The sequence below is a fragment of the Trichomycterus rosablanca genome, chromosome 1 (assembly GCF_030014385.1).
Source record: "Trichomycterus rosablanca isolate fTriRos1 chromosome 1, fTriRos1.hap1, whole genome shotgun sequence".
NCBI lineage: Eukaryota > Metazoa > Chordata > Actinopteri > Siluriformes > Trichomycteridae > Trichomycterus > Trichomycterus rosablanca.
In genome coordinates this window covers 6,080,313-6,096,483 of record NC_085988.1, presented here as the reverse complement: position 1 = coordinate 6,096,483, position 16,171 = coordinate 6,080,313, and the positions used below count along the sequence as shown (strand labels likewise).

Genomic DNA, 16,171 nt, shown 5'->3' with positions numbered 1-16,171 from the left:
TGGTACAGTCATTCAGTAATGGAGACAGAGAGGAGGAACCAGTCTGGTACAGTCATTCAGTAATGGAGTGTACAGTCATTCAGTAATAGAGACAGAGAGGAGGAACCAGTCTGGTACAGTCATTCAGTAATGGTGTCAGAGAGGAGGAACCAGTCTGGTACAGTCATTCAGTAATTGACTCAGAGAGGAGGAACCAGTCTGGTACAGTAATTCAGTAATAGAGACAGAGAGGAGGAACCAGTCTGGTACAGTAATTCAGTAATGGAGTCAGAGAGGAGGAACCAGTCTGGTACAGTCATTCAGTAATGGAGTCAGAGAGGAGGAACCAGTCTGGTACAGTAATTCAGTAATGGTGTCAGAGAGGAGGAACCAGTCTGGTACAGTCATTCAGTAATGGAGACAGAGAGGAGGAACCAGTCTGGTACAGTAATTCAGTAATGGAGACAGAGAGGAGGAACCGGTCTGGTACAGTAATTCAGTAATGGAGTCAGAGAGGAGGAACCGGTCTGGTATAGTCATTCAGTAATAGAGTCAGAGAGGAGGAACCGGTCTGGTACAGTAATTCAGTAATGGTGTCAGAGAGGAGGAACCAGTCTGGTACAGTAATTCAGTAATGGAGACAGAGAGGAGGAACCAGTCTGGTACAGTCATTCAGTAATGGAGACAGAGAGGAGGAACCAGTCTTGTACAGTAATTCAGTAATGGAGACAGAGAGGAGGAACCAGTCTGGTACAGTAATTCAGTAATGGAGACAGAGAGGAGGAACCAGTCTGGTACAGTAATTCAGTAATGGAGACAGAGAGGAGGAACCAGTCTGGTACAGTAATTCAGTAATGGAGACAGAGAGGAGGAACCAGTCTGGTACAGTAATTCAGTAATGGAGACGAGAGGAGGAACCAGTCTGGTACAGTAATTCAGTAATGGAGTCAGAGAGGAGGAACCAGTCTGGTACAGTAATTCAGTAATAGAGACAGAGAGGAGGAACCAGTCTGGTACAGTCATTCAGTAATGGAGACAGAGAGGAGGAACCAGTCTGGTACAGTCATTCAGTAATGGAGACAGAGAGGAGGAACCAGTCTGGTACAGTCATTCAGTAATGCAGTCAGAGAGGAGGAACCAGTCTGGTACAGTCATTCAGTAATGGAGTCAGAGAGGAGGAACCAGTCTGGTACAGTAATTCAGTAATGGAGTCAAAGAGCAGGAACCAGTCTGGTACAGTAATTCAGTAATGGAGACAGAGCAGAGGAACCAGTCTGGTACAGTCATTCAGTAATGGAGACAGAGAGGAGGAACCAGTCTGGTACAGTCATTCAGTAATGGAGACAGAGAGGAGGAACCAGTCTGGTACAGTAATTCAGTATTGGAGACAGAGAGGAGGAACCGGTCTGGTACAGTAATTCAGTAATGGAGTCAGAGAGGAGGAACCGGTCTGGTATAGTAATTCAGTAATAGAGACAGAGAGGAGGAACCAGTCTTGTACAGTAATTCAGTAATGGAGACAGAGAGGAGGAACCAGTCTGGTACAGTAATTCAGTAATGGAGACAGAGAGGAGGAACCAGTCTGGTACAGTCATTCAGTAATAGAGACAGAGAAGAGGAACCAGTCTTGTACAGTAATTCAGTAATGGAGACAGAGAGGAGGAACCAGTCTGGTACAGTAATTCAGTAATGGAGACAGAGAGGAGGAACCAGTCTGGTACAGTCATTCAGTAATAGAGACAGAGAAGAGGAACCAGTCTGGTACAGTCATTCAGTAATGGAGACAGAGAGGAGGAACCAGTCTGGTACAGTAATTCAGTAATGGAGACAGAGCAGAGGAACCAGTCTTGTACAGTAATTCAGTAATGGAGACAGAGAGGAGGAACCAGTCTGGTACAGTAATTCAGTAATGGAGACTGAGAGGAGGAACCAGTCTGGTACAGTCATTCAGTAATGCAGTCAGAGAGGAGGAACCAGTCTGGTACAGTAATTCAGTAATGGAGTCAGAGAGGAGGAACCAGTCTGGTACAGTCATTCAGTAATGGAGTCAGAGAGGAGGAACCAGTCTGGTACAGTCATTCAGTAATGAAGACAGAGAGGAGGAACCAGTCTGGAACAGTAATTCAGTAATGGAGGCAGAGAGGAGGAACCAGTCTGGTACAGTCATTCAGTAATGGAGACAGAGAGGAGGAACCAGTCTGGTACAGTCATTCAGTAATGGAGACAAAGAGGAGGAACCAGTCTGGTACAGTCATTCAGTAATGGAGTCAGAGAGGAGGCACCAGTCTGGTACAGTCATTCAGAGTCAGAGAGGAGGAACCAGTCTGGTACAGTCATTCAGTAATGGAGACAGAGAAGAGGAACCAGTCTGGTACAGTAATTCAGTAATGGAGACAGAGAGGAGGAACCAGTCTGGTACAGTCATTCAGTAATGGAGACAGAGAGGAGGAACCAGTCTGGTACAGTAATTCAGTAATGGAGTGTACAGTCATTCAGTAATAGAGACAGAGAGGAGGAACCAGTCTGGTACAGTCATTCAGTAATGGTGTCAGAGAGGAGGAACCGGTCTGGTACAGTAATTCAGTAATGGAGACAGAGAGGAGGAACCAGTCTGGTAAAGTCATTCAGTAATGGAGACAGAGAGGAGGAACCAGTCTGGTACAGTCATTCAGTAATGGAGACAAAGAGGAGGAACCAGTCTGGTACAGTCATTCAGTAATGGAGACAGAGAGGAGGAACCAGTCTGGTACAGTCATTCAGTAATGGAGACAGAGAGGAGGAACCAGTCTGGTACAGTCATTCAGTAATGGAGACAGAGAGGAGGAACCAGTCTGGTACAGTCATTCAGTAATGGAGACAGAGAGGAGGATCCAGTCTGGTACAGTCATTCAGTAATGGAGTCAGAGAGGAGGCACCAGTCTGGTACAGTCATTCAGAGTCAGAGAGGAGGAACCAGTCTGGTACAGTCATTCAGTAATGGAGACAGAGAAGAGGAACCAGTCTGGTACAGTAATTCAGTAATGGAGACAGAGAGGAGGAACCAGTCTGGTACAGTCATTCAGTAATGGAGACAGAGAGGAGGAACCAGTCTGGTACAGTAATTCAGTAATGGAGTGTACAGTCATTCAGTAATAGAGACAGAGAGGAGGAACCAGTCTGGTACAGTCATTCAGTAATGGTGTCAGAGAGGAGGAACCGGTCTGGTACAGTAATTCAGTAATGGAGACAGAGAGGAGGAACCAGTCTGGTAAAGTCATTCAGTAATGGAGACAGAGAGGAGGAACCAGTCTGGTACAGTCATTCAGTAATGGAGACAAAGAGGAGGAACCAGTCTGGTACAGTCATTCAGTAATGGAGACAGAGAGGAGGAACCAGTCTGGTACAGTCATTCAGTAATGGAGACAGAGAGGAGGAACCAGTCTGGTACAGTCATTCAGTAATGGAGACAGAGAGGAGGAACCAGTCTGGTACAGTCATTCAGTAATGGAGACAGAGAGGAGGATCCAGTCTGGTACAGTCATTCAGTAATGGAGTCAGAGAGGAGGAACCAGTCTGGTACAGTCATTCAGTAATGGAGTCAGAGAGGAGGAACCAGTCTGGTACAGTCATTCAGTAATGGAGACAGAGAGGAGGAACCAGTCTGGTACAGTCATTCAGTAATGGTGTCAGAGAGGAGGAACCAGTCTGGTACAGTCATTCAGTAATGGAGACAGAGAGGAGGAACCAGTCTGGTACAGTAATTCAGTAATGGAGACAGAGAGGAGGAACCGGTCTGGTACAGTAATTCAGTAATGGAGTCAGAGAGGAGGAACCAGTCTGGTACAGTAATTCAGTAATGGAGACAGAGAGGAGAAACCAGTCTGGTACAGTAATTCAGTAATGGAGACAGAGAGGAGGAACCAGTCTGGTACAGTAATTCAGTAATGGAGACAGAGAGGAGGAACCAGTCTGGTACAGTAATTCAGTAATGGAGTCAGAGAGGAGGAACCAGTCTGGTACAGTAATTCAGTAATGGAGTCAAAGAGCAGGAACCAGTCTGGTACAGTAATTCAGTAATGGAGACAGAGCAGAGGAACCAGTCTGGTACAGTCATTCAGTAATGGAGACAGAGAGGAGGAACCAGTCTGGTACAGTCATTCAGTAATGGAGACAGAGAGGAGGAACCAGTCTGGTACAGTAATTCAGTATTGGAGACAGAGAGGAGGAACCGGTCTGGTACAGTAATTCAGTAATGGAGTCAGAGAGGAGGAACCGGTCTGGTATAGTAATTCAGTAATAGAGACAGAGAAGAGGAACCAGTCTTGTACAGTAATTCAGTAATGGAGACAGAGAGGAGGAACCAGTCTGGTACAGTAATTCAGTAATGGAGACAGAGAGGAGGAACCAGTCTGGTACAGTCATTCAGTAATAGAGACAGAGAAGAGGAACCAATCTTGTACAGTAATTCAGTAATGGAGACAGAGAGGAGGAACCAGTCTGGTACAGTAATTCAGTAATGGAGACAGAGAGGAGGAACCAGTCTGGTACAGTCATTCAGTAATGGAGTCAGAGAGGAGGAACCAGTCTGGTACAGTCATGCAGTAATGGAGACAGAGAGGAGGAACCAGTCTGGTACAGTCATTCAGTAATGAAGACAGAGAGGAGGAACCAGTCTGCAACAGTAATTCAGTAATGGAGGCAGAGAGGAGGAACCAGTCTGGTACAGTCATTCAGTAATGGAGACAGAGAGGAGGAACCAGTCTGGTACAGTCATTCAGTAATGGAGTCAGAGAGGAGGCACCAGTCTGGTACAGTCATTCAGTAATGGAGACAGAGAAGAGGAACCAGTCTGGTACAGTAATTCAGTAATGGAGACAGAGAGGAGGAACCAGTCTGGTACAGTCATTCAGTAATGGAGTCAGAGAGGAGTAACCAGACTGGTACAGTCATTCAGTAATGGAGTGTACAGTCATTCAGTAATGGAGTCAGAGAGGAGGCACCAGTCTGGTACAGTCATTCAGTAATGGAGACAGAGAAGAGGAACCAGTCTGGTACAGTAATTCAGTAATGGAGACAGAGAGGAGGAACCAGTCTGGTAAAGTCATTCAGTAATGGAGACAGAGAGGAGGAACCAGTCTGGTACAGTCATTCAGTAATGGAGACAAAGAGGAGGAACCAGTCTGGTACAGTCATTCAGTAATGGAGACAGAGAGGAGGAACCAGTCTGGTACAGTCATTCAGTAATGGAGACAGAGAGGAGGAACCAGTCTGGTACAGTCATTCAGTAATGGAGACAGAGAGGAGGAACCAGTCTGGTACAGTCATTCAGTAATGGAGACAGAGAGGAGGATCCAGTCTGGTACAGTCATTCAGTAATGGAGTCAGAGAGGAGGAACCAGTCTGGTACAGTCATTCAGTAATGGAGTCAGAGAGGAGGAACCAGTCTGGTACAGTCATTCAGTAATGGAGACAGAGAGGAGGAACCAGTCTGGTACAGTCATTCAGTAATGGTGTCAGAGAGGAGGAACCAGTCTGGTACAGTCATTCAGTAATGGAGACAGAGAGGAGGAACCAGTCTGGTACAGTAATTCAGTAATGGAGACAGAGAGGAGGAACCGGTCTGGTACAGTAATTCAGTAATGGAGTCAGAGAGGAGGAACCAGTCTGGTACAGTAATTCAGTAATGGAGACAGAGAGGAGAAACCAGTCTGGTACAGTAATTCAGTAATGGAGACAGAGAGGAGGAACCAGTCTGGTACAGTAATTCAGTAATGGAGACAGAGAGGAGGAACCAGTCTGGTACAGTAATTCAGTAATGGAGTCAGAGAGGAGGAACCAGTCTGGTACAGTAATTCAGTAATGGAGTCAAAGAGCAGGAACCAGTCTGGTACAGTAATTCAGTAATGGAGACAGAGCAGAGGAACCAGTCTGGTACAGTCATTCAGTAATGGAGACAGAGAGGAGGAACCAGTCTGGTACAGTCATTCAGTAATGGAGACAGAGAGGAGGAACCAGTCTGGTACAGTAATTCAGTATTGGAGACAGAGAGGAGGAACCGGTCTGGTACAGTAATTCAGTAATGGAGTCAGAGAGGAGGAACCGGTCTGGTATAGTAATTCAGTAATAGAGACAGAGAAGAGGAACCAGTCTTGTACAGTAATTCAGTAATGGAGACAGAGAGGAGGAACCAGTCTGGTACAGTAATTCAGTAATGGAGACAGAGAGGAGGAACCAGTCTGGTACAGTCATTCAGTAATAGAGACAGAGAAGAGGAACCAATCTTGTACAGTAATTCAGTAATGGAGACAGAGAGGAGGAACCAGTCTGGTACAGTAATTCAGTAATGGAGACAGAGAGGAGGAACCAGTCTGGTACAGTCATTCAGTAATGGAGTCAGAGAGGAGGAACCAGTCTGGTACAGTCATGCAGTAATGGAGACAGAGAGGAGGAACCAGTCTGGTACAGTCATTCAGTAATGAAGACAGAGAGGAGGAACCAGTCTGGAACAGTAATTCAGTAATGGAGGCAGAGAGGAGGAACCAGTCTGGTACAGTCATTCAGTAATGGAGACAGAGAGGAGGAACCAGTCTGGTACAGTCATTCAGTAATGGAGTCAGAGAGGAGGCACCAGTCTGGTACAGTCATTCAGTAATGGAGACAGAGAAGAGGAACCAGTCTGGTACAGTAATTCAGTAATGGAGACAGAGAGGAGGAACCAGTCTGGTACAGTCATTCAGTAATGGAGTCAGAGAGGAGTAACCAGACTGGTACAGTCATTCAGTAATGGAGTGTACAGTCATTCAGTAATGGAGTCAGAGAGGAGGCACCAGTCTGGTACAGTCATTCAGTAATGGAGACAGAGAAGAGGAACCAGTCTGGTACAGTAATTCAGTAATGGAGACAGAGAGGAGGAACCAGTCTGGTACAGTCATTCAGTAATGGAGACAGAGAGGAGGAACCAGTCTGGTACAGTAATTCAGTAATGGAGTGTACAGTCATTCAGTAATAGAGACAGAGAGGAGGAACCAGTCTGGTACAGTCATTCAGTAATGGTGTCAGAGAGGAGGAACCAGTCTGGTACAGTCATTCAGTAATGGACTCAGAGAGGAGGAACCAGTCTGGTACAGTAATTCAGTAATAGAGACAGAGAGGAGGAACCAGTCTGGTACAGTAATTCAGTAATGGAGTCAGAGAGGAGGAACCAGTCTGGTACAGTCATTCAGTAATGGAGTCAGAGAGGAGGAACCAGTCTGGTACAGTAATTCAGTAATGGTGTCAGAGAGGAGGAACCAGTCTGGTACAGTCATTCAGTAATGGAGACAGAGAAGAGGAACCAGTCTGGTACAGTAATTCAGTAATGGAGACAGAGAGGAGGAACCAGTCTGGTACAGTCATTCAGTAATGGAGACAGAGAGGAGGAACCAGTCTGGTACAGTAATTCAGTAATGGAGTGTACAGTCATTCAGTAATAGAGACAGAGAGGAGGAACCAGTCTGGTACAGTCATTCAGTAATGGTGTCAGAGAGGAGGAACCAGTCTGGTACAGTCATTCAGTAATGGACTCAGAGAGGAGGAACCAGTCTGGTACAGTCATTCAGTAATGGAGACAGAGAGGAGGAACCAGTCTGGTACAGTAATTCAGTAATGGAGACAGAGAGGAGGAACCGGTCTGGTACAGTAATTCAGTAATGGAGTCAGAGAGGAGGAACCGGTCTGGTATAGTCATTCAGTAATAGAGTCAGAGAGGAGGAACCGGTCTGGTACAGTAATTCAGTAATGGTGTCAGAGAGGAGGAACCAGTCTGGTACAGTAATTCAGTAATGGAGACAGAGAGGAGGAACCAGTCTGGTACAGTCATTCAGTAATGGAGTCAGAGAGGAGGAACCAGTCCGGTACAGTAATTCAGTAATGGAGTCAGAGAGGAGGAACCAGTCTGGTACAGTAATTCAGTAATGGTGTCAGAGAGGAGGAACCAGTCTGGTACAGTAATTCAGTAATGGAGACAGAGAGGAGGAACCGGTCTGGTACAGTAATTCAGTAATGGAGTCAGAGAGCAGGAACCGGTCTGGTATAGTCATTCAGTAATAGAGTCAGAGAGGAGGAACCGGTCTGGTACAGTAATTCAGTAATGGTGTCAGAGAGGAGGAACCAGTCTGGTACAGTAATTCAGTAATGGAGACAGAGAGGAGGAACCAGTCTGGTACAGTCATTCAGTAATGGAGACAGAGAGGAGGAACCAGTCTGGTACAGTAATTCAGTAATAGAGACAGAGAGGAGGAACCAGTCTTGTACAGTAATTCAGTAATGGAGACAGAGAGGAGGAACCAGTCTGGTACAGTCATTCAGTAATGGAGACAGAGAGGAGGAACCAGTCTGGTACAGTAATTCAGTAATGGAGACAGAGAGGAGGAACCAGTCTGGTACAGTAATTCAGTAATGGAGACAGAGAGGAGGAACCAGTCTGGTACAGTAATTCAGTAATGGAGTCAGAGAGGAGGAACCAGTCTGGTACAGTAATTCAGTAATAGAGACAGAGAGGAGGAACCAGTCTTGTACAGTAATTCAGTAATGGACACAGAGAGGAGGAACCAGTCTGGTACAGTCATTCAGTAATGGAGACAGAGAGGAGGAACCAGTCTGGTACAGTCATTCAGTAATGGAGACAGAGAGGAGGAACCAGTCTGGTACATTCATTCAGTAATGGAGACAGAGAGGAGGAACCAGTCTGGTACAGTAATTCAGTAATGGAGACAGAGAGGAGGAACCAGTCTGGTACAGTAATTCAGTAATGGAGACAGAGAGGAGGAACCAGTCTGGTACAGTAATTCAGTAATGGAGACAGAGAGGAGGAACCAGTCTGGTACAGTAATTCAGTAATGGAGACAGAGAGGAGGAACCGGTCTGGTACAGTAATTCAGTAATGGAGTCAGAGAGGAGGAACCGGTCTGGTACAGTAATTCAGTAATAGAGACAGAGAGGAGGAACTGGTCTGGTACAGTAATTCAGTAATGGTGTCAGAGAGGAGGAACCAGTCTGGTACAGTAATTCAGTAATGGAGACAGAGAGGAGGAACCAGTCTGGTACAGAAATTCAGTAATGGAGACAGAGAGGAGGAACCAGTCAGGTACAGTAATTCAGTAATGGAGACAGAGAGGAGGAACCAGTCTGGTACAGTCATTCAGTAATGGAGACAGAGAGGAGGAACCAGTCTGGTACAGTCATTCAGTAATGGAGACAGAGAGGAGGAACCAGTCTGGTACAGTCATTCAGTAATGGAGACAGAGAGGAGGAACCAGTCTGGTACAGTTATTCAGTAATGGAGACAGAGAGGAGGAACCAGTCTGGTACAGTCAGTCAGTAATGGAGACAGAGAGGAGGAACCAGTCTGGTACAGTCATTCAGTAATGGAGACAGAGAGGAGGAACCAGTCTGGTACAGTTATTCAGTAATGGAGACAGAGAGGAGGAACCAGTCTGGTACAGTCAGTCAGTAATGGAGACAGAGAGGAGAAACCAGTCTGGTACAGTAATTCAGTAATGGAGACAGAGAGGAGGAACCAGTCTGGTACAGTAATTCAGTAATGGAGACAGAGAGGAGGAACCAGTCTGGTACAGTAATTCAGTAATGGAATCAGAGAGGAGGAACCAGTCTGGTACAGTAATTCAGTAATGGAATCAGAGAGGAGGAACCAGTCTGGTACAGTCATTCAGTAATGGAATCAGAGAGGAGGAACCAGTCTGGTACAGTAATTCAGTAATGGAGACAGAGAGGAGGAACCAGTCTGGTACAGTAATTCAGTAATGGAATCAGAGAGGAGGAACCAGTCTGGTACAGTAATTCAGTAATGGAATCAGAGAGGAGGAACCAGTCTGGTACAGTAATTCAGTAATGGAATCAGAGAGGAGGAACCAGTCTGGTACAGTAATTCAGTAATGGAGACAGAGAGGAGGAACCAGTCTGGTACAGTCATTCAGTAATGGAATCAGAGAGGAGGAACCAGTCTGGTACAGTAATTCAGTAATGGAGACAGAGAGGAGGAACCAGTCTGGTACAGTCATTCAGTAATGGAGACAGAGAGGAGGAACCAGTCTGGTACAGTAATTCAGTAATGGAGTCAGAGAGGAGGAACCAGTCTGGTACAGTCATTCAGTAATGGAGACAGAGAGGAGGAACCAGTCTGGTACAGTAATTCAGTAATGGAGTCAGAGAGGAGGAACCAGTCTGGTACAGTCATTCAGTAATGGAGTCAGAGAGGAGGAACCAGTCTGGTACAGTCATTCAGTAATGGAGACAGAGAGGAGGAACCAGTCTGGTACAGTAATTCAGTAATGGAGTCAGAGAGGAGGAACCAGTCTGGTACAGTCATTCAGTAATGGAGTCAGAGAGGAGGAACCAGTCTGGTACAGTCATTCAGTAATGGAGTGAGAGAGGAGGAACCAGTCTGGTACAGTAATTCAGTAATGGAGTCAGAGAGGAGGAACCTGTCTGGTACAGTCATTCAGTAATGGAGACAGAGAGGAGGAACCAGTCTGGTACAGTAATTCAGTAATGGAGTCAGAGAGGAGGAACCAGTCTGGTACAGTAATTCAGTGATGGCTGCTCATGATCTTCGTCATCATCAAGGAAAAATCCAGCAAACCAACCAGATCACTTTTACTATCAGTACATTCAACTGAAAGAAGCCATAAAGAAAACAGTCAACAATAAAACCTTCATAACCACAATATTCTACCATTATATTTACATTTACATTATATGGCCAAAAGTATGTGTACACATCTTTTTAATTATTCAGTTCAGGTGTTTCAGCCACACCCACTGCTAACAGGTGTAAACAATCAATTCTATAAAATGAAATATTTGTTTCTAACACAGGATGTTTTTAAATACAGATTAAGAAAAGATCCATTTCACTTGGATTATTTATAAATTTAGGATCTATAATTTGATGATATATGTTTTCTGGTCTATACTAATGCTTATATATTTAGACTGAATTCAGTAATGATCGTAGATCATTTGTTTAATGTGCTTTATCATGAACATATTTTGCTAATTAATTATGTTTTTATACCTGAAGCACTTTCACTTTGATCCTGAATGTGCAGTTAGTCGAGGCTCTCACAAGAAAATAATGATTCCTTTCAGCTGCTCCTGTTAGAGGTCACCACAACTGATCATTCATCCTCATATTTAATATGTTAAGTTTTTACGCAGGATGCCTTTCCTGACACAGCCAACCTATTTAGCCATGCTTGCACTACCCCTCACACCAGCACCAAAACACAACCACACCCTCATTATTACCATTTTATACCTAGTAATAAGAAGTGTGAAATATCTAAAAGAAACCAGAGACCTGAGATCAGCCACATCATCTTATTTTATTTGTACTTTGTTGATTTTACTGTTTCACAGAGATTCATCCACACTGATTGTAGACTGTAGTGACACTGTAGATGATGAAGTTCCTCTAGAACTGAGAGAATGAAGAGTGGATCATTGTTCTCTCTGCAGGTTGTGGGATTGTGGTGTATCAGATGAAGGTTGTTCTGCTCTGGCTTCAGCTCTGAGATCAAACCCCTCACACCTGAGAGAACTCAATCTGTCTCTAAATAAACTAGGAGATTCAGGAGTGAAGCGTCTCTGTGCTGTACTGGAGAATCCTCACTGTAAACTGGAGATACTGAGGTAAGATCATCTCTCTGAGAATCACACATGAGCTGCTCCTCACTAACTCATCTTCTCTAATAGTGAGACTGAAACAGAGGATTTAGGTTTGAATGGAAGTCGTGTCTTTACTAAATAAAGAGAGGAAATGATCTATAAAATAAACCTGTAACAATACTGAGTCCTTCAGTCTAAGAGGAGGAATTACTTCTGATTCATGTTTTACTGCTATTACACCAGATCAGAACATCTACAACCCCAAATCAGAAAAAGCTGGGACAGAATGGAAAATGCCTTTGTAGTGTGTGCAGCACACCGACACGCCCATACCATGACAGACCCTGGAATGCTGATTAATCTGACCACAATACACGTTTCCACCGTGTGATGGTCTATCCTAGATGCCTCCGAGCCCAGAGAAGTCAACACTGCTTCTGGACATGGTTGACATAAGGCTTTTTTTTTACACAGTAAAAACTCTGCTGTGCTAAGTTTCACTGAGATAATCTGTCACCAACTCTCGACTCCGAAGCATCCACGTCCTCCATGAATGGTCGTGACAGATCCGGATGGTTCAGAACTCTTTAATGCTTCAAACTCCCTCACTGCTGCTTCGGTCCACAGTAGTTTCTTACTGTTGCCTATTTGACTGAACCCTCTAATGTAATGTCGATAGAAGTTGGCAAACCCCAGGAATATTTGTAATTCCTTGACTGTCAGAGGTTTAGGCCACTAAACTACTGCCTCCACCTTATTTTGATCCATGTGAACAGGCTGTACGGCATCACAGAATACTCATACTGCCTCCTAGTGGTCACAAAAGCAGTTTTCCATTCGTCCCCCTTCCTGATACAAATCAAATTATAGGTGCTCCATAAGTCCAACTTAATGAAAATGGTTGCCTTCCTCAACTGTTCTAAAGCAGATCAAACTAAAGGGAGTGGATAAGGATATACTTTATAAGTATCACCGACCATCTTGGTCTTTGTTTTGACCATGTGCATGGTGAAAAACATCAACTCAGTGTGGTTACTACAAAGTTCATTACCTCAAAGTCATGATGTGGAGAATGAACCGATGGAGATCGGGAAAATGGGGCTGAGCCCAGAGTAGTGCCAGCACCGGATTTGAGACGGTGGCAAAAATAGATCTGGCAATAATAGTGCCACTTTACTTTTGGAAAAGACTTCCCTCAGGTGTCATAATCACTAGAAATATTCAAATCATTTAAACTCTCAAAAGAAGTTAAGGAGCTGACTGTTTCCGTGACTGTATGCAGGTTAACCTTATCAGTGTACTTGGTGTGGGGTTGATGCTTCCACAACCACGGGTAGCCCAGGAAAACAGGGTTCCTAGGAGAGTCAATGACAAAAAGTTATTTTTTCAACATGAAATAGTCTGATGCACATGGTGAGTTCAACTGTGGTTTCAGTGATGCTTCCCTCCCCCAGGGGATGGTCATCCATGGCTCGTAGTCACAGAGGTGTTGTCAACTGCTTCAGCTCGACGTGGTGTTTTGCCACAGTTCCTCGGTCCATGAAGTTGCCAGCCACCCCCGAAACTATGAGCACTGAAATAGAGAAATAACCGACTCTAAACAGAAGCTGGATTTGTTTAGGGGATGAATTACGGGTTTCACCTCCCACGTCCTAGCAGAGCCAGGCAGAGACAGGTAGTCCGCAAATGACCCGCTAGCCCGCAATAAAGACAAAGTGTTTCTCAAATCCGGTGCTGGCGCTCCTCTGGGCTCAGCCCCATTTTCCCGATCTCCATCGGTTCATTCTCCACATCATGACTTTGTGGTAATGAACTTTGTAGTAACCACACTGAGTTGACGTTTTTCACCAAGCACATGGTCAAAACAAAGACCAGGGTCTTTAAAGAGTCCAAGATGGTCGATGATTAGGAATAGCTGAGCCACCAGCCAGCTAGTAATCAGGTTTATGATTATAAAAATTAAAGATCTGATCATTGTTCTCTCTGCAGGTTAAATTGTTGTGATGTATCAGATGAAGGTTGTTCTGCTCTGGCTTCAGCTCTGAGATCAAACCCCTCACACCTGAGAGAACTTTATCTGTCTAAATATAATACAACAGAATCAGGAATGAAGCTTCTCTCTAATCTGAAGGATGATGAATGTTTCAGACTGGAGGTTCTGGGGTAAGTAACAACTATTTAAGAGAATCCAGTTCAGAAATAAAATGTTCTAGTTAAATCCACTTTGCACTGATCAGAGTTCTGTAACATAAACACCGAATTTATTATATTTATAGGGCGTCACTAAAAAATAAAAAAATAGTCCTATATTAGGTCACTACATATGATGAAGTAGAGTAGGTCTACCTTTTTGATGCGTTCCATTGTTTAAAATAAAGTTCCATGCTGTTCATACCATTGGATATGTCAATCCATTTATTCTCCATCTCCAAAGTACAAACATAGTTTATATTAGTGCTGACACAAACAAATGCTGTAAACCCACTGTATTACAACTTCGCACTTGGTTCTCATTACGATCCGATCCGATACGTTTTATACGTTCCTATACGTTAAGTTTCATATGGTCAAAATACAGTTGACTTCCTACTCTGTTTTCCCCTGCTAGCACCTTAGAACCACTTTTATTAATTATGTGCCACCTAGTGGCCAAACTAAACATAACTATTCAATCAATACAAATGGCTCTTACAATCACCATCAACATGTAAAAACGTTTGTCTGACTTTGTAAACTCCAAAACTATTGGCGCCCTTAATAGAGGTGGTTAAAAAGTCATATATCTATGTAGCTCAATCACAGACTAAAATTACAAGAGAAATCAAACCTTTTAATTCAAGTACAATTGTTCCAAGAAGATAAACAAGATAGTCACCCCCCCCCCCCCATTAAGTACTTTGGTAACACAGTAGAGTCTTCTTCTACAATGCTTGATAAGACTTAAACCTACATTATTGCCAAAAAAAAATCTACATCTGTCTATTCAGACCATAGAACTTCTTTCTAGTCCATGTTCCAGTGGTGTCTAGTGTTTGTGATTTGTTAAGAAAAGTGTTTCATATTTCTAGTGTCCAACCTGTTGTTCTTCACACCCTGATGCTCTGTGATGAACCCAAATACATTCAAATAAATATTAAACTCTTCTGATCAGTGATATTGTGTTTATTTATTGCTTATATCAGCACAACACCAAACACCAATACTGAGCAGAAAATGTGTTAATATAAAAGTGTTAATAAATATAAAGATGTTAATAAATATAAACATGATTCTTAGCATGAAAAATGACATTTAGCTAAACAAAACTGTTAATACACAAAAGCATCAAAAATATTTAGTTAAACATGACAGTGAGAAGAAGAGAGAACATGTGAGGTGATGAACTACAGATCAACCGTTCCATCATGTTTCCATCATTAAATATGAGAACACAGGATTGTTACTAATTTATTCTTTTATTATTTTCAGGTTTTGGTGATAAACTCAGATGAAGACGGAGATTAAAAGCAGCGATTATTTCTGACCACAGATGTGATTTACAGATGTGATTAAAGCATCTGTACAGGATGTGGATGAGAAAATGAAACTGTGCAGAATTCAGACATCATGACACGAGTGAGAAACTGTAGAAAAGGTTTTAATCACAAGAAGAAAGTGTTTATGATGCTGAATAGATTGTTATTATGATCAGACTCTGGAGACACAGCGCTCGTCCTGTACATTCAACATCTAATTCACTCAGATCAGTCACAGATTCATCTGATATTATTAAACCACATTCTGATTTTAATCATGTGTACAGTTATATCAATGAAATCATTATTAATTATTGATTTGTATTGAATCCTGGTGTATATTAATGTGTATAAAACAATAAAACTTTATTATATCAGCATCTGTTGTTTGTATGTTGTGTAAAGTGTGAAGCACAAATGTATGGACACGTTTTGTGTTGGAAATGTTCCTGAATTCTAGAGAACAATAATCCATTAAACATGAGTAAGAGAGGCGACCAAGAGACCAGAAGCAGGAACAAGACAGTAAAGAACTGTAGCACAAGATTATTATTATTATTATTATTATTATATCCAGCTGTAACAGTGTTTATATTTAATATAACAGATTATTATTATTATTATTATTATATCCAGCAGTAAGTGTTTATATTTAATATAACAGATTATTATTATTATTATTGTTATTATTATATCCAGCTGTAACAAAGTGTTTATATTTAATCTAACAGATTATTAGAGCTTTACAAACACAAACACGCAGCTACAAACCTACAAGATCAACATTTCATTACACTGAACATTTTTATTAATAGCTGATATTGACTCATTAAATACATTTTAGATTTAAATATCTGTAATGTGTTTATATATTTATTCTAAGTTTGTGCTAAATATTCAGTTTGATCAAAAATCATCTGACAGGAATTAATTTTATCTCATTTTTATCATAAATCATGATAAATCCTCACAAATACTAGAGCTTATACACTTTTATGTATAAACAGAGTAAAAATAAATACCTCACATTC

General features: G+C 42.8%; 1 protein-coding gene across 1 annotated transcript in view; it reads left to right on the top strand.

The window, feature by feature from the left end:
- LOC134316959 (NACHT, LRR and PYD domains-containing protein 12-like) overlaps positions 1-11,653 on the top strand; it is a 512,992-nt gene extending 501,339 nt beyond the window's left edge. Inside the window, exon 22 of the mRNA XM_062997547.1 lies at positions 11,476-11,653. Within this exon, the coding sequence (XP_062853617.1) occupies positions 11,476-11,653 (178 nt within the window). The remainder of the gene's footprint in view (positions 1-11,475) is intronic.
- The last annotated feature ends 4,518 nt before the right edge of the window (positions 11,654-16,171 follow it).